Source organism: Amyelois transitella, chromosome 31 (assembly GCF_032362555.1).
Source record: "Amyelois transitella isolate CPQ chromosome 31, ilAmyTran1.1, whole genome shotgun sequence".
NCBI lineage: Eukaryota > Metazoa > Arthropoda > Insecta > Lepidoptera > Pyralidae > Amyelois > Amyelois transitella.
Genome location: NC_083534.1, coordinates 3,267,859 through 3,292,778, shown reverse-complemented (window position 1 = coordinate 3,292,778; position 24,920 = coordinate 3,267,859). Strand labels below are relative to the sequence as shown.

Here is a 24,920-nt window from a genome sequence, read left to right as displayed (position 1 = left end):
AAGATACCTAATGTTAATTCAAGAATTGCATTAATATGTTAAATACGTATTAAATATCGCAAAGTTCTGTAGGTAGTAACTTTATTCTTGTATTTTTGTAAATTTAGTTGTTCAATTTTCATTTATTACTTTTGTTTTATTACTTATATATTTTTTATTGTTTTAAAATATTCTACTAATTCTACTATGGTTTCTAATGGTAATTCTAAATGGAGCAATGCGATGAAATAAAGAAGCCTCAGGTTAATAGTAACATTATATGGAAATATATTACATCTCTTTTTGACTCATTATACGTCAGAACTTCTTGGTTTCTTGTATGGAGATTACTGGCACTGGTGCTATCTCTGTCTCTCTTACTCTCATACGAAGGATCTAAAAATGAATTTATTAATCCTGGCAGTTTTAATAAGGATAATGAGAAACTCTTATCAAAATATTGCATTGTCATCGGTCCTTGATACGTGTGCAAAGTTCCAAGTTGATCAGACGTTTAGAAATCAGTGAAAATTAAGCTCAAAGATTCCGTTACATACATACATACATACATACATACCTACATACATACATACATACAACCCAAGCTAATAAAAGCGTAGTAAAAATAGGAATACATTCAGTCAGAAAAGTATCGGGAATGGATTATTTATTTATGGTTCCAAATTCAAATTTTTGTTTTTTTTGTTGTTGTTAGATTGGCACAACTGTTTTCCATTTTGGCGCGGAGTTTGAGTTGCATCTGTTGTTTACATTAAATACAGTGCTATTTTTAGTTATATCATATCTAGTGTGTATTGCTAATTTCATAATGGATAAAAACATCGAACAAAGAGTTTGTCTTAAATTTTGCATTGCCAATGGAATATCGTGTTCGGAGTCACTGAAAATGTTACAGAAGGCTTACGGTGAATCGACTTTATCAAAAACTCGTGCTTATGAGTGGTACAAAGCGTTCAAAAGCGGTCGAGATGTGATAGAAGATTTGCCTCGCTCTGGTAGGCCATCAACGTCTGCAACTGAAGTTAACATCGCAAAAGTGAAGGAAATAGTGACTGAAAATCCTCATTCAACTTTGAGAGAGATAGCCACCGAACTTTCTGTATCTCACGAGTCGATCCGTACCATTTTAACTAATAATTTGGGTATGAAACATGTTGCCGCTCGGCTAGTCCCAAAAGACCTGAATTTTTTTCAAAAACTCAATCGCATGAGAGTCGCTGAGGACATGCTAGAACGAGTCAATTCCGACCCAACATTCATGAAACGCATTGTTACTGGTGACGAGACGTGGGTTTACGAGTTTGACATGCAAACTAGTCAACAAGCTTCGGAGTGGCGCCTTCCAACTGAACCGAAACCGAAAAAACCACGCCAAAGTCGTTCAAAAGTCAAAGTCATGTTGACTGTTTTCTTTGAATATCGCGGTGTTGTGCACTCGGAATTCTTGCCGGAAGGTCAAACGGTAAATAAGGAATATTATTTGAGTGTTATGCGGCGTTTAAGAGAGCAAATCCGACGAAAAAGGCCAGATTTGTGGAAAGAAAATTCTTGGATTTTGCACCATGATAATGCACCTTCGCACAAGGCCATCATTGTGAACGAATTTTTAACCAAACACTCAACAAATACCATCGAGCAACCACCATATTCACCAGATATGGCTCCAGCCGACTTTTTTCTTTTTCCTAAACTCAAATTACCACTTCGTGGCACCCGTTTTCAATCGGTAGAAGACATAGAAGAGAATTCGCGGCGAGAACTGACCTCAATTCCGGAAACAGCGTTTAAAAAATGTTTTGATGATTGGATTATTCGTTGGCGTAAGTGTATCGTTTCTAAAGGAGCATATTTTGAAGGTGATAAAATAAATTTGGATGAATAACAAACAGTTAGTGTATTATTGATCTTTTCCTGCTACTTTCTTGACAGAGTAGTACCATTGAGCCCAGGAGAGAAATGGGGTTTAATCCTCTTCGCGATAGAAGCTAAGTATTATTTGTAACTATCGCTTATTAAAATTATTATCCTGTATCGGGTAAGTTTGCTTTCCGTAACTTTTGCAGGGGAACTTCAGCCATAAAAGCTACATTAGATGAATGTGCCTACTCCCTGACTCGCTTACATCTCCTACATCCACATGTTAATAATAAACTGTTCATTAAAATATTTTGTGTTTCCCGGCCGCCGTTGGTTCCCGGCACTAATAGAAAAAAATAGGACTACTCCATCTCTTTCACATGTGGCCTAATAACCTGTCACTATTAGAATCTCAATTATATCTTAAAGCCAAATAGCTGAACGTGCCCGTCATCAGTCTTTCAAAGATTGTTGGCTCTGTCTATCCCGCAGGGGATATAGACGTAATTATATGTATGTATGTATGAAATCTTTTTCGCATGTATCCATGGCCCGTAAACTATTAAGAAAATAAAAAACGTTTTATATAATGTCAAAGTCAAAAAATGTTTTAAACGGTCACTGTCAAATAAAACATGCCTGTGCTGCGTGTCATGCGTCATGCCAAACTTTAACTGTCAAGTCAAACAACTTTGTAAGAAGTCGTAACTTGAAACGCCGACTTACTTTCCATGAAACTTTTGATAATTACGAATCGCCTCTAAAACTGTATAAAACTGTGTGTTTTGGGTATAGCTTATTTGTTTTTGAAAAGTTATTTGCATTATAAACATTGTGTTTTGTGTGTGAATAGTATTGTGGATATCTAAGTGGAATTTGCAAAAAAGAGGACATTGCCCGCCCTACGTAAGGTAAGTGAATGTTAAGTTAGAGTTAAGTTTATGGCTTGAACGACACATTGCCTAAGTGTTTAGTTTAAAATTCATTTATTTTACCGAAACTAGTCAAAAAAGTTGAGCGTAAGTTATTTATATTGGAATGTTTACGTTGTCTAACAAACGCAGGTATAAATAATATGCTAATCATAACATAACAGTTGTAGATAAATGATTCCGGCTTGTTATATATTTGTTATCATTGACTAATTCGTTTCGAATGATAAATAAAGAAAATCAATACAATAAATTGATAAGTTTGTTTTGGCAAGGATGCATTACACAAAGTTTAAGATAGATGGCGTTACTGGTAAAAACTTGTTGTTTTGAAGAAAAACATTATTTATGTTGGACACTTCAGCCTTTTTCTATAACAGTTCGTCATGATTGGAGGTTGTTACTATCTCAAGTTGCTCTTATAGTCTCATAGCAAAGGCACTCCAGGCAGAACAAGGCTGCAGCCTTGTTCTTGCACCAAACCTTCTGAATGTGGATGTATATGTAAGACAATCAATCTACATCATCCGTGTATAATCTTCTGTTTGACAAATCATGTTGTTGGCACAGAATATAACCGTTACACATCGTTACACAAGACCATTTATCGAGGAAGGCTTTAGGCTATATAACACCACACTGCAAGTTTTAGGAGCAAAGAAATAAGGGAAAATGTGAAAAAAAAGGGAATATTATTCATACTTGAGAGCTTCAATGATGCGCAAAATAACTATTCCACGCGGATGAAGTTACGGGCACAGCTAGTTATTTTCTAAAACTTATATGCAATCTTGCCAGTTTAGGGTACTCTTGATCTGATCTGACCTTCCACCAAACATAATCCTATTATTACATATTTCTCCTTTACCGGGTATGACCGCATGGAACTGGTACTGGTATCATCAGTATTGTATTCAGATTTGAACAGCAAATTTCTAGCCCATAAGCTAATAGAAGATTTTATATCTTTTGCTACCAGATTATTAGGAACATATGTCTCCAAGGAATATGTCTTATTATTGTAATGTATCTATCCCTGATGTAAGCCAAAAAGTTAGGCTGAGAGGGAATAGAAATATGACATTTATGAAAAATCAGCGCTGTGTTGTTCCCGATTAAGGACCACCCCATATATTTTCTATGGATGCAGATAGCATGGCCTTCCAGTCTTTTGATGACTGTTGGCTCTGTCTATCCCGCAGGAGATATTGACGTGATTATAGGTTATGTTGTGTTTCTAAAGTGCCTTTTTAAAGGTCTTTCAGACGATGGGATATGGCTGTCACTTTTCTAATCAACTAAACATTTTAAGTCTTTTCAACAGTCTACCAACTTTTTAAGACTGTTGGCTCTGTCTACCCCTTAAGGGAAAAAGACTTTATTGCAAGTTTGTGTATACCGTATAAAAATGTATTAAAAGTGTATACCGTATATGTTTATACATACATACATAAAATCACGCCTCTTTCCTGGAGGGGTAGGCAGAGAACATGTTTATCTAATGAAATAAAGTATCATTGAGTTAGTATCTCGTAACAAAAGTCACGAACTTATTTCGATCAAGGCTTGCGGCTTGTGTGATTTGTCCCGTATATATTTATGTTATTTATTTTTTTATATATACATTTATATTCATTTTTTATAGTGTTGAAGGATTAAAGGGCTGTTGTCAGCGTAATCTGTTTGCTACTATGATGTCATTAGAACTACCAAGGTCGACTGCATACTAGACATACCGCGAGGATTTACTAAGTCGACCAGTAACTTTCGGTTCGAATATTGACTAACTTAATTATCGCTGTTTCGCTTTTTATTATAACGTGAAACGGAGACAGTGATAGATTTCCGCGCGATAAATATGGCGTCGCGCGTACCTTACTACGTTGGCAAAATCTATACTAATATAATTAAGCTGAAGAGTTTCTTTGTTTGTTTGTTTGAACGCGCTAATCTAAGGAACTACTAGTTCGAATTGAAAAAATCTTTTTGCATTGAATAGACCATTTATCGAAGAAGGCTTTAGGCTTTATAACATCACGCTGCAACTTTAAGGAGCAAAGAAATAATGGAACATCTGGAAAAAAAAACGGGTAAAATGATTCATCCTTGAGGGCTTTAGTGATGCCCAAAATAACTATTCCACGCGGACGAAGTCGCGGGCACGGCTAGTCATAGATAAAAGCGCATTCCCAAGCGTCTCTTCAGATAGGAGTGGATCCGAAACTAACGCCAGGAGGGAGGAACAAGGTAGTAGCTTCTTCTCCTTCTACGTCGATTCCTCGTGACTCATGGGGGTCGTGACCACCATAAATTTCTTTTCACGCGAAGGCACTCCATATCGTGCCGCGTGGTTACAGGCATCAATAGGAAAAAAGAATATTACCACTCCACGTCTTCCCCAAGGATGTCGTAAAAGGCGATTAAGGGCTTGTAAACTCAAGTTCCTCTTGTATCCGAAACCGCCGAGCTTGCATGAAGAGAGTTATGAATGTGGATCAAGCGAAGGAAGTATGCAGAGATCGTGGCAAGTGGAAAGATGTAGTCTCTGCCTACCGTAACAAAGGAACATTTGGGATCTCTATTTGTCTTTCGCCTTCTAAAAACATTATAAATATTCTTGCAGCAGCGGTGTAACAATGTATATGTTGTTACCGTAGATTCTAACATACATAGTAAAATTATGTTGACCAAACGCTCATTTTAAGGTCGTCGAGATAAGGCAGACGCCGAGATTGGAGTTCTTACTGGTGACATCATTTGGGTGATGCAGTGATCTTGATCTATATAATGTATTTGGTTTCGCCTGAGACGTCGCTCCCGTGGAAATTTCTAGAAAAAAGTAGCTTTGAGCCTCGATTAATTTAACAGCTATATTTTTACAAATTTTTATTAAAATCGCAGCAGAATAATTAAAACATATATGGGATCTGTCTAAATATATTTTTTTATTAGTACATACATGCATAAATCACGCCTCTTTCCCGGAGGGGTAGGCAGAGGCCACATCTTTCCACTTGCCACGATCCCTGCACACTTTTTTCGCTTCATCCGCATTCATAACCCTCTTCATGCAAGTTCGTCGGTATCGGGTACTCTTCTTGACCTGACCTTTTGCTAGAACGTCTTCGATTTGATCAATGTACTTTCGTCTAGGCTTATTAGTGGAGCGTCAAAATCGGTTAATTAGTGTTCGATTAGTTATCGATTCACAATTTAATAGAAATTAAGAAATTATACAGATTAAGTTAGCCTCGAAGTAAGTGCGAGACTTATGTTACGAGATACTATTTCAACGATACTACATATATTTTGTAATAAATACTTATGTAGATAAACATCCAAGACCCAGGCCAATCAGAAAAAGTTCATTTCTCATCATGCCCTGGCCGGGATTCGAACCCGGGATCTCCGGTGTCACAGACAAACGTTCAACCGCTGCGCCACAGAGGCCGTCAAAAAAATATAAAAGGTCTTAAGTTCGCGTTATAGTTACATTATTTCAATAATAATTCCAGGTTGTTATTGTTGTTGTAAATGTTATAATTATTTATTCAGGAATAGTCAATTATATCGGATACCAACGGATTTATTTTTCCCGCTTCACCGCTAATTAAATGAGACGTGAAATAGGGCTGTCACATTGTTAGAAAGATTATTGAATTAATAAAAGGTGTTTTATTTTATGAAAACCACTATCGACCCGCCCCGGCTTAGCACGCGTATTTATTGATATAAACCTCTGAAAACCCTTATTCCAATATTTCAAACAGGAACAAAATCCGTCCACGACTTGCCGAGATAAGCGCATGCATACATACAAACAGAGAAAATAGGACTTTATAATATGTGGTGATTGCGCGATGCTTCGCTTCCATATACATTTCTACATTTGCCTTTGGCTTTGTACATCTCTGTGTCAAATTTTGTCAAAATTGGTGTAGTTAGTTAGTTTTCGAGTTTATACGTTACAAACTTCTTTGTCGTTACCTTTTCCCTCTTTCATCGTGGGGTCGGCACAGTATGTAAGTTTTTTCCAATTACTTCTGTCAATTGCCATCTCACTGGACACTCCCTTTCTCCTCATACTGTCCTTTACGCCATCCGTCCATCTCTTTTTCATTCTTCCCCTATTTCTTAAACCTTTCACTTCCATATTAATTCGTTACAAACTACATGCAAGAAATCTTTTCACTTTGTAATATAGAATTGGGAACCACACGGCAGACAGAAGATAACGCGTGAAAAGACAACAAACAAACAAACAAATAAACTTACTTTCGGATTTATAATATAAGTTGGTATATATACTAGTTGATTTGCGACAGCCCTGTGTTATTCTATTGTCGGACATTTTGCGGTTAAAATAACAAAATGGCGTCATCTCACCATACTGGGCGATATCACGGCTTCAAGGTTATTCGGACGATTCTACCTCTTTTTCTATTACGAGGGCGTCAGAGCCTCACTGCATTGTTCTTATCTATCTGTGTCAAGTAACGGACTTGTACATATTAAATGGCTATATTTCACTTCGTATCTTTCGTAATTTGTTAGTAATTTTTTTTAGATATAGTAATTCTCTTACTGTCTTACGAAAGGCACAAGTTCGAATCCCACCTCGGCCCATGTACCAATGACTATTTTCGAAGATGCGTAGGTACATTATTTTTGAATACTAACCGATGCTCTTACGGTGTGGGAAAATGTACGTATAATATACATATATATATATATATATATGGAAAATACAATTCTTACATACATACATATTGTCGCGTCTATATGCCTTGTGGGGTAGACAGAGCCAACAGTTTTGAAAAGACTGATAGGCCACGTTAAGCTATTTGGCTTAATGATAGAATTGAGATTTAAATAGTGACAGTTTGCTAGCCGATCGCCTAAAAACAATCACAAGTTCGTAAGCGTATCTCTTAGTCGCCTTTAACGACATCCATGGGAAAGAGATGCAGAGTAGTCCTATTCTTTTTTGTAATGGTGCGGGTAACCACACGGCAATACAATTTTTCGCTTCATATTATTAAGTATATTACAAATTCTACGCTTCCCACGAACTGTATGGTACCGTGTCATTTCTTGGTAATTACACGAACAATTAAGATTTTTGTATAACGGAAAGTTTCGAGACATTCTACCATTTTACAGGTCGAAGCCCGCAACTCCGTTTGCGTGTTATTGGAAATACGAAGGTTAGGGTTATTAAATTTACTCAAATTTCGGTACCTATTACAGAGTAGCTGGTCCCTTTACCTTCTACGTCACATGATCGAAATTTTCCTTTTTTTTTCGCCAATATAAAATGCTCTTCAGGTTGAACAACTTTTCCATAATTCGCATGATTAAGCTGGTCTATAATTGTTCTGCATCAGGTGTTTCAGATCTTCGATTTTTATACGCCAATAGAAAGTGCCGTGTGGTTCCCGGCACCATTACAAAAAAGAATAGGGCCACTCCATCTCTTTCCCATGGATGTCGTAAAAGGCGACTAAGGGATAGGCTTACAAACTTGGGATTCTTTTTACAAGCGATGGGCCAGCAATCTGTCACTATTTGAATCTCAATTCTATCATTAAGCCAAATAGCTGAACGTGGCCATTCAGTCATTTCAAGACTGTTGGCTCTGTCTACCCCGCAAGGGATATAGACGTGACCATATGTATGTATGTATGTAGAAATTGCTCATCAGGTTGAACAACTTTAGTTAAGACGTCATATCGATATTTTCTATAGTTTAGCTGAGTTTTTTTAAATAAATAAATAAATATATATACGGGACAAATTACACAGATTGAGTTAGCCTCGAAGTAAGTTCGAGACTTGTGTTACGAGATAATAACTCAACGATACTATATTTTATAATAAATACTTATATAGATAAACACCCAAAACCCAGGCCAATCAGAGAAAATTCTTTTCTCATCTTGCCCTGGCCGGGATTGGAACCCGGGACCTCCGGTGTCACAGACAAGCGTACTACCGCTGCGCCACAGAGGCCGTTGTTATTTACATAACCAAAAGACCAGACGTTGGACAAACTGACCGAATACTGAACTGAATAGTTTTAAAAAACCATAAAACACGGTGTCATGTTACCGGCGTCAGGTCAGGTTGCACAATGCTCCGGCCACGTGTGGACCGGAGTCCTAAACAAAGGGCAGGTTCAATTGTTTTTTGGTGCTCTAGTGGCGGAATTGTTATTGGTCTACCGATTTCTCTCGTGGCCAGAATTTTTTTTAGAAACACATACGTAAATACATATGGTCACGTCTATATCCCTTGCGGGGTAGACAGAGCCAACAGTCTTGAAAAGAGTGAATGGCCACATTCTGCTATTTAGCTTAATCATAGAATTGAGATTCAAATAATGATAGTGTGCTAATCCATCGCCTAAAAAAGAATCCTAAGTTTGTAAGCCTATCCCTTAGTCGGCTTTTACGACATCCATGGGAAAGAGATGGAGTGGTCCTATTATTTTTTGTATTGGTGCCGGGAACCACACAACGCATTCAAAAAAATTTTTTTTCATATATAAGTAGTCACGTCTTTATCCCTTGCGGGGTAGACTTGAAAACAATGAAACGCCACGTTCAGGTGTATGGCTAATGGATGGACTCAAATAGTGGCAGGTTCCCGTCGCCTAAAGAAGAATCCTAAGTTTATTAGCCTATCCCATAGTAGCCTTTTACGAAATACATGGAAGAGAGATGGTGTGGTCCTATTCTAAAGTTTTTTATTATTATAATTATGTGCCGGGAACCACACGGCGCATAATTATAAATAAACAAAAATATACGGGACGAATGAATGAACGAGATGAACTGAATGTATTTATAATTTATCCTAATGCACAACATTCACATTACCTCATCGTCTTGTCCTTATGCTGTGTTGTCTAAGAAAAATGTAAGTAATTTATAAATCTATACTAATATTATAAAGCTGAAGAGTTTGTTTGTTTGAACGCGCTAATCTCAGGAACTACTGGTTCGAATTGAAAAAATCTTTTTGCGTTGAATAGACCATTTATCGAGGAAGGCTTTAAGCTATACAACATCACGCTGCAACTATAAGGAGCAAAGAAATAATGGAAAATGTGAAAAGAACGGGGAAAATAATCATCCTAGAGGGCTTCAATGATGCCCAAAATAACTATTCCACGCGGACGAAGTCGCGGGCATAGCTAGTATTAATATATAATAGGAAGTTCGTGACTTATTTGTCCTGTAACATGTAAGCGATGCGGTCATAGATATTTGTCATCGGTTAGCTATTTACAGAGATGAGGCGTTATAACCTTAATTACATGTTTTTCTTTATTCAATATTGGTTAAGGTATTTATGCATGTATTATTAGTGCCGTGTGGTTCCCGGCACCAAAAAAAATAAAAATAGGACCACTCCATTTCGTTCCCATGAATGTCGTAAAAGGCGACTAAGGGATAGGCGTACCAACTTGGGATTCTTCTTTGAGGCGACGCGCTAGCAACCTGTCAGTCCTGTCACTATTTGAATCTCAATTGTATCATTAAGCCAAACATCTGAACACGGCCTATCAGTCTTTTTCAACACTATTGGCTCTGTCTACCCCGCAAGGGATATGGGACGTGATTATGTGTATGTGTTGATTGGTACATACATACATACATACATGCGGTCACGTCCATATCCCTTGTGGAGTAGACAGAACCAACAGTATGATAGGCCACGTTCAGCTATTTGGAACCACAGGGCACATTGTTTGATAAGATAACTAAACAGAAAACAATAGATATCAAGTTCTTCAACTAGCGATGGAGATGTATCGAGCGAGCCGCGCGGTTCACGCGAGCTGAATGTCAGAATGTGGGACACCGTACAATGCACTTGTTTGCATACAATATACATATATATATTTATATATCGGGAAGTGGAGCGATTTCACTGAGGGCGGCCGCTCACTTTATTTTCTACGATAAAATTCCGTGTGGTTCCCGGCACCAATACAAAAAAGAATAGGACCACTCCATCTCTTTCCCATGGATGTCGTAAAAGGCGACTAAGGGATAGGCTTACAAACTTGGGATTCTTTTTTAGGCGATGTGCTAGCAACCTGTCACTAGTTGAATCTCAATTCTATCGTTAAGCCAAACAGCTGAACGTGGCCATTCAGTCTTTTCAAGACTGTTGGCTCTGTCTACCCCGCAAGGGATATAGACGTGACGGTATGGATGTATGTAAATTGTGAAGGCGAAGCAGAGAGTCTTGATAACCTTCACGTCACGTCAGACCACGTTCAGCTGTATGGCTTTACCAGCTGTGCCCGCGACTTCGTCCGCGTGGAATAGTTATTTTGGGCATCATTGAAGCCCTCAAGGATAAAGTTTCCCCTTTTTTTTACATTTTCCATTATTTCTTCGCTCCTTATAGTTGCAGCGTGATGTTATATAGCCTTCTTCGATAAATGCTATTTCCAACACAAGAATAATTTTTCAATTCGAACCAGTAGTTCCTTTCATAATTTGTACTATTTTATCTTACGCGACAAAAAAAAGGGACTTTTTTTTAATTTTGTGTTGTGAAATTAAAATGCGTGGCCGCCCTAAGTCCGTCCGCGGATTGGCGGCTGGTGGCATTAATAGAATTATGTATAGTAGCGATGTGGCCATTGTTGAATACTTTATGTCCGGTTGTCAACAGATCCGTTACGCATAAACTTTTGTGTAAGCACAAATATCCGTAAAAAATATAGACAATTATATTCATTTTTTACTACGCTTTTATTAGCTTGGGTTGTATCTATGTATGTAACGGAATCTTTGAGCTTAATTTTCACTGGTTTCTAAACGTCTGATCAACTTGGAACTTTGCACACGTACACAAATACATTACCATCAACCCAATGAGAATCCTACTATCCTACTAATATTATAAATGCGAAAGTTTGTATTTCAGTATGGATGTTTGTTACACTTTCACGCAAAAACTACTGAACTGATTACGATGAAATTTGGTATGTAGGTAGCTGATGACCCAGAATAACATATAGGCTACTTTTTATACCGGAGTTCCCGCGGGATGGATAGGGTTTCCTTGCGGACGAAGTCGCGGGCGGCCTCTAGTATTTTATTAAAATTAAGTTCTAAAATTACGGATTTAGGTGCTCCTGCAAACGTTGCAGAAAGCCGCACCCCGGGCTCCTCTCCAGAGGTGGTGAGGATGAAACCGGGACTATGGTAAATAAAAACCTACTAACGAATAATCATTTAAGGGGTTTTCCTTCAAGACACCTTTGTAACCGCCTTCAAAAAAATGGTTCTCTGTTTGACCTGTACGTGTGTATTTTTGTCCGCGATAATCTCGCGTTTCGCTAGACCGACTTTGATGCGGTTTTCAGGAAAGTGTTTTTTACACTTAAGAGAAAGTTTTAGAAATTGAACCGATTTAAGGAAGGGAAGATATCGATTGGAGGCGGTTCTAATTCTATTTATATGTTTAAACTTTATGCACGTAAAATGTTCAACAGGTGGACTAAATGCCACAAGGCATTCTCTGCCAGTCGAACCTTTGGACCAAACTGAGATGGATGTACGGGTGGTACGATAACTGCAAAAAAAGATTAAAAATGCCGTGTGGTTCCCGGCACCAATAACAAAAAGAATTGGACCACTGTCTATCTCGTTCACAAGCGACTAAGGGATAGGCTTATAAACTTGGGATTCTTCTTCCAGGTGATGCGCTAGCAACCTGTCACTATTCGAATCTCAATTCTATCATCAAGCCAAAAAGTTGAACGCGGCCTATCAGTCTTTTTCAACACTATCGGCTCTGTCTACACCGCTAGGAATATGGTCGTAACTAAACGTATGTATGTATGTAATTTTTAAAAAAGTTATCAAATAATTAATAAGGTATATAATACTACTGACAATTGACCTTAAAAAAGCGAGGATGCTCCAATCAAACCCGACCACGATATTTTCAACTGTCATTAAAATATACTCAAAAATGTATTTATTTCGAAACCGAATCAAGTAATGTATGTACTTACATTAATTATCGCCTAACGCACCCAAACACCAATTATGGCGTACATTTTTGCAAAAATGGAAAAAATTACGAAATTTGTGCGCGTGAGTCACTGACGTACATTCACCTGTAGTAAAATTTGACCCATATGTAGATATGATTTTAGTTTGTATCAACAGGAGGTATCATCTTCGTCTTTATCGGCACTCACCATCAGGTGAGATGGTAGGCAAATACCTTAACATACATATAATCACGTCTATATCCCTTGCGGGGTAGACAGAGCCAACAGTCTTGAAAAGACCACGTTCAGCTGTTTGGCTTAATGATACAATTGAGATTCAAATAGTGACAGTTTGCTAGTCCATCGCCTAAAAGAAGAATGCCAAATATAAAAGCCTATCCCTTAGTCGCCTTAACGACATCCATGGAAAAGGTATGGAGTGGCCTTATTAGTGCCGGAACACACGGCACTTACATCTACCAATCAATTAGAGGCGAAAAATTTTTTTTTATTACCTATCCATACTTATTTTATCAAGCTGAAGAGCTGTGCCCGCGACTTCGTCCGCGTGGTATAGTTATTTTGGGCATCATTGAAGCCCTCAAGGATGAATAATTATCCCCGTTTTTTTTTTTCACATTTTCCATTATTTCTTCGCTCGTATTAATTGCAGCGTGATGTTATTTATATAGCCTAAAGCCTTCCTCGATAAATGGTCTATTCAACACAAAAATAATTCAGCCAGTCAGTAGTTCCTGAGATTAGCGCGTTCAAACAAACAAACAAACTCTTCAGCTTTATAATATTAGTATAGATTGCGAAGTCCTAAATATATTTGCACCAAGTTTCATCCATTCATTGTGATATGAAGGGGTTACATACGACATTCGCATTTATAATATCAGTTGGTAATACAACTTTTTTTTTCCATCGACGCCTCTTCTGTGCGTTATACATCAATGTCTCAATATTTATCAGCTACTGGCGGAAATTGTAGGTATAATGCCATATTTGCGTCAGTCCTCTGCCAACGGTCGTGGCGTGCGTTCGCGTTTAACATGTGTGGTGCTAGTCAGGAAGCAGTGTCTTGTGTTTGAATTTTGAAATTGGAATTGGAATGCTCTGTGATTGTGAGTGCGGGGAATTTTTAAGTGTTCGGTGTTTGAATTGGTGGTTTTTTTTTCTTTTTTTTTATTATTATTTAGTGTTGTGTCTGATCAGCTGATGGTTATAGTACTAATTTGGAAGAGGTCGAAAATTTTTATAACGATTTTTTTTTTATTTCTTTTTTTTTCTTATAAAAACGTAATGTATGAATTTCTAGTACATCGCTTACAAGAATAATCCCAAGTTTATGAGACTTTCCCTTAGTCGCCTTATACGACATCCATGGGAAAGCTATTGAGTGGTCCTGTTCTATTCTATAGTTCTGGGAACCACACGGCACATCATCCTGTGTTAATTTTGGAATAATGAATGTATATAGTATACAACATTATTCCATTAACATTATTTTATAGTATACAATTTTACAAAAAAAAAATGTCTATGACAGTTAACCGCCATCCGCCTAACATAGCCTAAGGACCATTATCATCAGTGTCGAAGGCCACAAATGATTCATACGTCAACCGACATTGAATGGATCCCAAAGTGACTTCATCATTCGTCCGAGCTGGTTTTTGGATGACATAATAGCCCTCTATCGGATTCAGTGAAAAAAAATCAAGAATGTTATGTATGAGATACTAAATGATATGATAGGTATTAGTTTATATATTCTCAAGCCTCTGAGGGCCATAGACTACATACATGTTACAGATTAACTGTACCGGCGACGTCGTCCGCGTGGAATATTTTTTTAGATTATTTCAAGAGGAATAAATATTTCTTTTATACGTTATGTTTTGGTATCTTGAACCGTTTTCGAAGCGCACCTAACGGAAGCTCTCAACGAGAAATAATTTTCCCCGTTTTTTTTACATTTTCCTTTATTTCTTCGCTCTTAATAGTTGCAGCGTGATGATAAATAGCCTAAAGCCTTCCTTGATAAATGGTCTATTAAACACAAAGAATTTTTCAATTCAAACCAGTAGTTCCTAAAATTTGCGCGTTCAAACAAACAAACAAACTCTTCAGCTTTATAATATTAGTATAGACTAACATACATAAAAACGTAACTTACATAAATCAAAGGACACTATAACTCTACTCTTTGATATCTTAGTGTTACTTAAAATTAAGAAACAAATATAAATTGATAAACGTTCGTCCCGATCCGAATAATTTGGTTTGTCATCATGACCAGACCAGGATTCGTAGCTGGGACCTCGTGCCTCAGGGGCAAGCACGCTTCCGCTGCGTCACATGGCTGAAATAAAGTTTAATGACACAGTGGAATAGGGTTTATAATGATAATTACAGTAGAGATCTCTCTACTCTTCCAGCAGAGACTATATCTTTCCAATTGCCACGATCCCTGCATACTTCTTTCTTACCAGCACTTGTTTTAACATAAATAAATACTAGAAAAATGAGGATTATGTTGACATTCCATCTTCATGTCTTCCAAAGATGTAAGAATAGGATTGTTAACACGATTACGTCCAGATGATCAGCGCTGGTATGCATTATGCGGAGGGGGAATTTCTTTCAGAACCACCCTTTGTACATTTATAATTTTAATCTTGTTTTTTTTGATACCTGTCGCTATTTGTATCTCAATTCTATCATCAATGACGGCCTCTGTGGCGCAGCGGTAATACGCTTGTCTGTGACACCGTAGGTCCCGGGTTCGAATTTCGGTCAGGACATGATGAGAAACGAACTTTCTCTGATTGGTCTGGGTCTTGGATGTTTATCTATATAGGTATTTATTACAAAATATAGTATCGTTGAGTTAGTATCTCGTAACACATGTCTCGAACTTAATTCGAAGCTAACTCAATCTGTGTTATTTGTCCTGTATATATTTATTATTTACTATTATCATTCTAAAAAGCTGAACGTGGCCAATCACTCTTTTCGAGACTGTCGGCTCTGTCTACCCCGCAAGGGATGTGACGCATGATGTGTTTGTATGATTTTTTTTGCAACGGTGAAAAAATTGAAAAAAAGATATTACTTAATTTTTTTTACCGTCTCTGTGACCGAAGTGCATTACAGTAAGGCGCGGTCAGGTCACGACTCGACCTTCACATTGCAGTGGATCGAAACGTTCAATTGACTGTTGTTAACCCTCGTCTGCAAAAGAGGGTTCGATATTCCTAGAGACCCTTTTTGTATTGCTGCAAATGACACCCTAATTAATTTATTAAACACGGCACTTGTGTGCCTTGTTTGATACTGCGCAGTATTTAGGTAAAATGTTGTTAGAAACATCTTAATAGTGCCGTGTGGTTCCCGGCACCATTACAAAAAAAAATAGGACCACTCCATCTCTTTCCCACGGATGTCGTAAAAGGCGACTAAGGGATAGGCTTAAAAACTTGGGACTCCTCTTTTAGGCGATCGGCTAGCAACCTGTCACTATTTGAATCTTAATTCTATCACTAAGCCAAACAGCTGAGCGTGGCTGTACATATGTAAGTACCATATGCAAATGTTCTGTCTTTCTCTTATGAAAAAACCACACGGCACTCGTGTGCCTTGGTTGATACTGCGCAGTGTTTAGGTAAAATGTTGTTAGAAACATCTTAATAACACACCCGCCCCAGCCATGCGGCGGCACGTTGCTTTCCCTGCTTTTAAATCTCGTAAACGATGTGGCATTATGATTATAAGATTAGGAACTAGCTGTGCCCGCGACTTCGTCCGCGTGGAATAGTTATTTTGGGCATCATTGGAGCTCTCAAGGATGGAATAATTTTCCCCGTTTTTTTTTCACTTTTACCATTATTTCTTCGCTCGTAATAGTTGCAGCGTGATGTTGTATAGCCTAAAGGTTTCCTCGATAAATGGTCTGTTCAACGCAAAAAGAATTTTTCAATTCGAACCAGTAGTTCCGGAGATTAGCGCGTTCAAACAAACAAACTCTTCAGCTTTATAATATTAGTATGGATTCGGAATTAGTTATTGCCCGCGACTACGTTAGCCTTAAGACAAGGGTTACACGGATCAGTTTGGCGTCAGTTCAGTCCATCAGTTTGCTCAAAATGATGGGAGTATTATTGTCCATTTGGCGCTGTAGTTGTGTTACAACTCCTGGCCTGACCCGGGTTCGATCCCCGGATCGGGGACCCCGGTCAGTTGATGATAAATAAATAAATAAATATATACGGGACAAATTACACAGATTGAGTTAGCCTCGTAGTAAGTTCGAGACTTGTGTTACGAGATACTATATTTTATAATAAATACTTAGATAGATAAACATCCAAGACCCAGACCAATCAGAAAAAGTTATTTTCTCATCATGCCCTGGCCGGGATTCGAATCCGGCACCTCCGGTGTCACAGACAAGCGTACTACCGCTGCGCCACAGAGGCCGTCAATGATGATGATGATGGCTCTGGCTGGTTGGCTTTTAGAATGTCGCCTCGCGTCGTCCCGGTGTGAACTGACTGTTAGTTACATACATACATACATATGGTCACGTCTATATCCCTTGCGGGGTAGACAGAGCCAACAGTCTTGAAAAGACTGAATGGCCACGTTCAGCTATTTGGCTTAATGATAGTATTGAGATACAAATAGTGACAGGTGGCTAGCCCATCGCCTAAAAAAAGGATCCCAAGTTTGTAAGCCTATCCCTTATTCGCCTTTTACGACATCCATGGGAAAGAGATGGAGTGGTATTATTCTTTTTTTTTATTGGTGCCGGGAACCACACGGCATTGCCGGGAACCACAAGGCACTGTTAGTTACAATAATTGTTTACGTATTTTTTTAAGCATCGACCCGGAATTTTCTTTATCGCGTTAGTTACGACCTTGCTATCGATTTGTCGCAGTAATCGATTTGAATCGACGCGGCTAATCGTATGAGAGGAGCCGTTGTTTTGTAATGTAAATGTTTCTTTACTCGTTCACAAAATAAAACATTCTTCTGGGTCACGGTTAACGATAGAATAGTCTATGTGAAACAATAGAGTAAAGACTGAGTGCACGGTTATCGTCGAACCAAATAGTCGAATTTCAAATGCCGTGTGGATGGAATACCTTTAAAATAGGACCCCCCCCCTCTCTCTTACCCATGAATGTCGTAAAAGTTGACCGAGGTATAATTAATTTACGAGTCTTTTAGGCGTTGGACTAGCGACCTGTTACTATTTGAAAATTCACAATTCCATCGTTAAGTCATACATCTGAACCGACGTGGCCTTTCGGTCTGCGAGATTGTTGGCTCTGTCTGCCCCTTAAGAGTTGAAGACGTGATTTTACAAACATACATAAATATGGTCACGTCTATATCGTGACCCAGAGAAAAGTTTTATTTGGTAAACGAGTAAAGAAACATTTACATTACAAAACCATGCCGTGTGGTTCCCGGCACCAATACAAAAAAGAATAGGACCACTCCCATCTCTTTCTCATGGATGTGGTAAAAGGCGACTAAGGGATAGGCTCACAAACTTGGGATTCTTTTTTAGGCTATTGGCTAGCAACCTATCAATATTTGAAGCTCAATTCCATCGTTAAGCCAAATAGCTGAACGTGGCCATGCAGTCCTTTCAAGACTGTTGGCTCCGTCTACCCCGCAAGGGATATAGACGTGACCACATGTATGTATGTATTAGATAAAATCACCTGATTCATCTGAACTGACATGGCCTTTCGGTCTGCGAGATTGTTTGCTCTGTCTGCCTCGTAAGGGATGGAGACGTGATTATAATATGTGTTAAAGACGAATTTCTAATGTTATGAAATAACTGAGTACGTACATACATACATACATATGGTCACGTCTATATCCCTTGAGGGCTAGACAGAGCCAACAGTCTTGAAAATACTGAATGGCCACGGTCAGCTATTTGGCTTAATGATAGAATTGAGATTCAAATAGTGACAGGTTGCTAGCCCATCACCTAAAAAAGAATCCCAAGTTTGTAAGCCTTAGTCGCCTTTTACGACGTCCATGGAAAAGAGATGGAGTGTGTCCTATTCTTTTTTGTACAAGTGCCGGGAACCACACGGCGTGATTATAATATGAATTTAATTTCTTATGTTATGAAATAATTGAGTAGGTACGTGCATTTAACAATTGGTATGCTGTTTGCAGCGGATAAGGCGTGACGCTCGGCCGTTATCATTAGGTATCGTTATCATTATCAGTCATTTATCACTAAGTAGGACTCTTTATATGTATGTAAGAAAGAATATTTCTGCACTTTCTTACGAGTCAGCGTGTTTTATCTGTAAGTAATTCAGTGAATTGCATAGAAGTAGATAATTGTGAACGATAATTTTGATTAAAAAGGATTTACGAAAAATATTTTAAACGTCTAACTACTTATTTCATAAAAATGTAATATGGACTAAAACCTGTCATAATTTTTATTTTTATACGGGACAAATTACACAGATTAAGTTAGCCTCGAAGTAAGTTCGAGATACTAACTCAACGATACTATATTTTATAAGAAATACTTGTATAAACATCCAAGACCCAGGCCAATCAGAAAAAGTTCTTTTCTCATTATGCCCTGGTCGGTATTCGAACCCGGGACCTCCGGTGTCACAGACAAGCGTACTACCGCTGCGCCACAGAGGCCGTCATTATTTGAATCTCAATTTCATTATTAAGCCATACCGCTGTACGTGACCTTGAAATCTCTAAGACTATTGGCTCCGTCTGCCTTGTAAAGAGATGATCTGATGAGTTTGCTTGGAGCCTATTCATAAGTTCATATAAACGCGTATATACCTACATATAGTCACGTCTACATTCCTTGCAGGGTAGACACAGCCAACTTTGAAAGGTCACTTTTAGCTGTATACGGCTTTATGATGGAATTAAGATTCAAATAGTGACATGTTGCTAGTCAATCGTCTAAAAGAAGAATACCAAATTAATTACACAGCCTTTCCCTTCAAAATGGCTCATTCCTAAATATAGCAGGGGGCATGTGTCAGCATCCTGTCGCGCCCCGGCTCCCTCCGAATATTTGTAAAGGTGCCTCAAAATGGCGTGCGTTTGAGCACATCTGGTCTGAAACTGTGTTTACAGCTGTGGAACGTTTGAATTACTTTTGGCGCGAACGGCCATGTTTTCAAGTTGTTTTTTTTTTCGTTTTCGTCGTTATGTCAATCCAATTTCTTTAAAGGCTTATTTAATAGCCAGTATTTTTTCGTCATTCGTCAATAAATTTATTATTTCATTCCTTTTTCGGGACTTTTCAGGACAACATCATCAAAAGTCCCTTAATTCGGTATTGTAAATCTCAAATACACTGCTTGTTCACATAATTGGGCACATAATGATCAATAATCCACACAAAGCATTAATAGACGATAAAATAAAATTTCTCTAAAAATATTACAGCAACAATCATGTATTTACAGATTAAAAATATTGTTTTTCAAATTTAAATTAGGCACAGAGTGTAAATCAAAACATCCATATACAAACACACGACCTTGAAACATGATTACAGAAAAAACAATACTCGCCTCTTGTCGAATGTTGAAAGAAAAAAAAACATTTTTACATTACGACATAGCAGCCTAACGCATGTGAGGAATAACAGAAATTCGTTATCCGTAAAGGTCATATTTAACGGACAGACCTAACAAGGTTATGAAATGTTTAATTAGTTGTTGTGACTGCAATAAATGTCTCATAAAATATGCATTTTGTAGACATCGCGACATCACAGGCCTAAAGAATATGACCTTCTTCTTCCTCCTGGCCTTAGTCCCGGTTGCATCCTCACCACTCTAGAGAGGAGCCCGGGGTATGCCTTTGACCATGGATCTTGGATTGGGTGAGCTAGGTTTTTACACGAACCGACTCCAGTCTGACCTCCGCAACCTTTGCAGGGGAACCTAACCCGTATTGGATTCATCATGGTAATACATCCAGTTGCCTGAATGTGCAGGTTTCCTCGCGATGTTTCCCGTCACCGTAAGAGCATCGGTAAGTATTCAAACTAATAGAATACGTGAGATGCATTACTTACCGAGCTCACGTCACTTGTGCATTGTTAAAATGTACCTAAGTACTGCAAAAAAGAAATTGCTTGTTTCTGTATTCTCAGCATGTGAATTGTCTGATGCAACAACACTGGCAATAAAAGCTTTCGAAATTAGAAATTAATATTCTTAAAATAGCATTCACGACGCTAGATTGTCTGTGCGATCATTCAAATTAGGAACACATCATTCCAATTTCTAATTTACAACGTCTGCCAGTCATAATGTTTAGCATTCACGTAGCGATAATTCAAACGTGGAACACTACATTCTTAATTCCAGTTTTCGACGTCTGCCAGCCGCAATGTTTAGCATTCTCTTAGCTTGTCTATGCGACCATTCAAACTTGGAACGCGACGTTCGAATTTCAACGTCTGCCCCAACGTGTGTGATTTCATATTTATATTTATACATTTTATCCGTAGAAGGCATGCGGTCATGTGGCCTTGGCGTTTGCCTAAATTACACGCCTGTGTCAGCGGGCGTTCCCACAAATGATAACGTTCATTCTTTGCGTTATCTCACTAGATTTTCGTCTGGTCGTAATCCACGCTGAATTGTAACGTTCGCGCAAATTAATTGTTCGTTTCTTTTAACGTTTTTATGTAATAGGCTTCATTGTGAATTTACGAATTCGACAATAGTAACTGTATAATTTCTCCTTATCGTGGGATAGTTGCTAATAGTTTTTAATTTTCGATTGATGACATACTAATTTTATTGATATTCGGACATTTTCCATCGAAATTCTCCCCGGTTAGTCTTAGAATATCATCACGACATGATATATCCGATTTTAAATGATTTTTAAATTTTTCACTTATTGCAATACAATACACAAGAATAAATTGCAGCAAATTTGGTTAAGAAAGCTGTGATTAGAAAGAAAGAAGAGTATAAAGAGGATTTTGATAAAAGGCTATCAGAAGACTTTCAGTCAAATCTGAAAGTATTCTGGAAATCCGTAAGGTCAGCCCGAGGAAATACTATAACCAGAGAGCTGACTAGGATCAGATGCCAGGATGGTAGCGTTGTGAAAGGAGAAGAATGTGTACTAAAGATATGGAAGGACTATTTTGAAAGTTTATTTGAAAAAAAGGAAGGAAATAAGAAAGATTTCTGCTATAGCGAAGAAAAAGAGAATGAGATGGAAGGCGAAATTGAAATGTTCGAAATTGTGGAAGCACTTAAGAGTATGAAAGCGGGAAAGGCTGCTGGGTGTGATAGAGTGTCGGTCGAGATGCTTAAAGCAGGAAAAGGCGTAGTAGCTAGTCAGTTGTACTGCCTTTTCAATTTGTGTTGGAGAAGCGGCCGAGTACCAAAAGATTGGTGTAAGGCTGTTATCGTGCCACTTTACAAAGGAAAAGGGTCACAGCTGGACTGCAAAAATTATCGTGGTATAAGCCTGCTTAGCGTCGTCGGCAAATTGTATGCTAAGGTATTGATTAATAGAGTCAGGAATGAAACTGATGACAAAATATGGGATGCTCAAGCGGGATTTCGAAAGGGAATGGGATGTACTGATCAGGTCTTTTCCTTGCGGTGCATAGCCGAAAAGTTTTTGGCCAAGAGTCAAAAAGTCTATTGCACATTCGTAGATCTGGAAAAGGCCTATGACAGAGTTGAGAGGAATGAATTGTGGTCAGCACTTTCTATGCATGGGGTGAGCAGTCTCTTAATACGAGCACTGAAATCCTTATATGAGGATTCGAGTGCTTGTGTCAGGATAAACGGAGCGCACACTGAATGGTTTAAGATTGAGAAAGGCGTTAGGCAAGGATGTGTTGCGTCACCGTGGCTGTTCAACCTATTTATGGATAGCTGTTTGACAGATTTGAAAGAGTCTAAAAGTGGATTAAGGATGAATGAGTTACTCGTCAAATGTCTGCTCTATGCCGACGATCAGGTTATACTGGCGTCATCAGCGGAGGAGTTACAGGAGATGGTAAACTGTATGCATGAAGCTTTAAAAGAGAAAGGAATGAAAGTGAACGTAAGTAAAACTAAAACACTGGTTTTTGAAATGGAGAAAGAAATGACAGCATGTAATATTTTGATTGGAGGAGAAAAAGTGGAGCAAGTGAAAGAGTTTGTATATCTAGGATCAAAGTTTACATCAGATGGCAAGTATGATAGTGATATTGAAAGGAGAGTGAACGCGGGGAACATGGTGAATGGAGCTTTGCATGCCTTTATGAGCAGTCAGAAACTATCCAAAAAGGCTCGACTGGCTGTGCACAGGGGCGTGTTGGTCCCGACATTAATGTATGGGAGTGAAAGTTGGGTATGGCAAAAGAAGCATGAAAGCAGAATAAATGCAGTGGAAATGAGAGCGTTAAGGAGTATGATGGGTGTGAAATTGAGTGACAGGATAAGGAACAGCGTGATAAGGGAATGTTGTGATGTGAAAGAAGATGTAGTTACAGGAATAGAAAAGGGTATGTTAAGATGGTTCGGTCATGTGGAGAGGATGAATGAAAGCAGGTTGACTAAGCAGATATACAAGGAGAGTGTGGAGGGAAAGGTCGGAGTGGGAAGACCTAGACGAACGTATCTTGATCAAATTAAGGACGTCCTGGTAAAGGGTCAGGTCAAAAGTACCCGAAACCGCCGAGCTTGTATGAAGAGAGTTATGAATGTGGACGAAGCGAAAGAAGTATGCAGAGATCGTGGCAAGTGGAAAGAGGTAGTCTCTGCCTACCCCTCCGGGAAAGAGGCGTGATTTTATGTATGTATGTATGTATGTAAATTCACGATCATGTATTAAAAACTAGCAGCAAAAGGCGACCTTATCACTAAAAGCGACCTCTTACAAGTAACCTGTAAATTGTGTATAAAACTTCACCCAGAGAAAAGATTAGCAGCACTCATTGAGTAGAATATCTTAGTGCTTTCTCCGCTTAAAATAAGACTACAAATCAGTCTTCATTTAAATGAATGGACTATATTTCTGCGGTGAAGCTAAACAAATTAACATCATACGATATTAAGGTAGTGGTTTTCAGACTGTACTTAGCACAATGAGCAACTTATAACTCGAAGCTTATAACGGTTGTAATATATACGATGCAGACACTAAATATCTGTTTATCTGTGAAAGATCTGGTCAAGACTATCCTTACATAACTGAAGTGACTGCCTGAAAATTCAGATGAATGTTTAAGAAGCATAAAAATTTGAAGGATATAGATTTTCCGTGTAGTTCAGAAGAGGACCACTCCATTTCTTTCCCATTGTTGTCGTTACAGGAGACTAAGGGATAGGTTAATAAACTTAGGATTTTTATTGTTGGAGATGGGATAAGCAACCTGTTACTATTTAAATCTCTATTCCATTATAAAGCCATACATGGTCCTGTCTACCGCGCAAGAGATATAGACCTGAAGATATGTAGGTATGTATATACATATATGTAAAGTCTCTGCCGGAATCTCTCCGAAAAGGAAGTGTTCTGAGTATTTATTTTTGCATACCTTATTATGAATGGTATATTTAACCTTATATGGTCAACATTTGAAATAAAATGTAATTTCATTTACTAAGATTGTTGTTAACGCCTATTTTTTTTTGTTTTAAATATGGCTCTGGCTGGCTATTGGCTTTACAAGTGCTTACTCGTATAGTCCCAGTTGCACAAACGATAGCAAATCAATCATAATTACGATAGTCGTGCGATCTACATAGGCACTCGATTAGCGGTCGTTAACGAGAGTTGAGCAGTGAGCAGCCTTCTAGTACTTGTGAATGCGTAACAGAACTTACAAGATCCTCCATAAATAAGGTTAACTATGTTGATGCTGCGAGTTAGTTCCGTGCGTGCCTCAATTTTATCCTAATGATAATGTGGGTCTTGACTTTGCAAGTATACAGGTCTCAGGAATTTCGGAATATCGTCTCTTAGCACTTTGCAACATTGGCCGCTATGATTAGGAGTTACAACTACCAAATTTCAAATCTGTAGGGCTGCGTGTT

General features: G+C 38.3%; 1 protein-coding gene across 11 annotated transcripts in view; it reads left to right on the top strand.

The window, feature by feature from the left end:
• Positions 1-2,543: 2,543 nt before the first annotated feature.
• The window catches only part of LOC132903879 (spectrin beta chain, non-erythrocytic 1-like), a 39,317-nt gene continuing 16,940 nt past the window's right edge, over positions 2,544-24,920 (top strand). For 5 of the 11 annotated variants that reach the window (XM_060953283.1, XM_060953279.1, XM_060953280.1 and 2 more), the window contains exon 1: positions 13,844-13,986. Coding sequence is in view for 1 of the 11 variants with exons in the window: in XM_060953287.1 (XP_060809270.1) it covers positions 13,934-13,946 (13 nt within the window). In the remaining 10 variants the exon portion in view is untranslated. Of the gene's footprint in view, positions 2,769-13,837; positions 13,987-24,920 lie in introns of those variants that run through there. The other 6 variants (XM_060953287.1, XM_060953284.1, XM_060953288.1 and 3 more) reach the window with 5 other exon arrangements.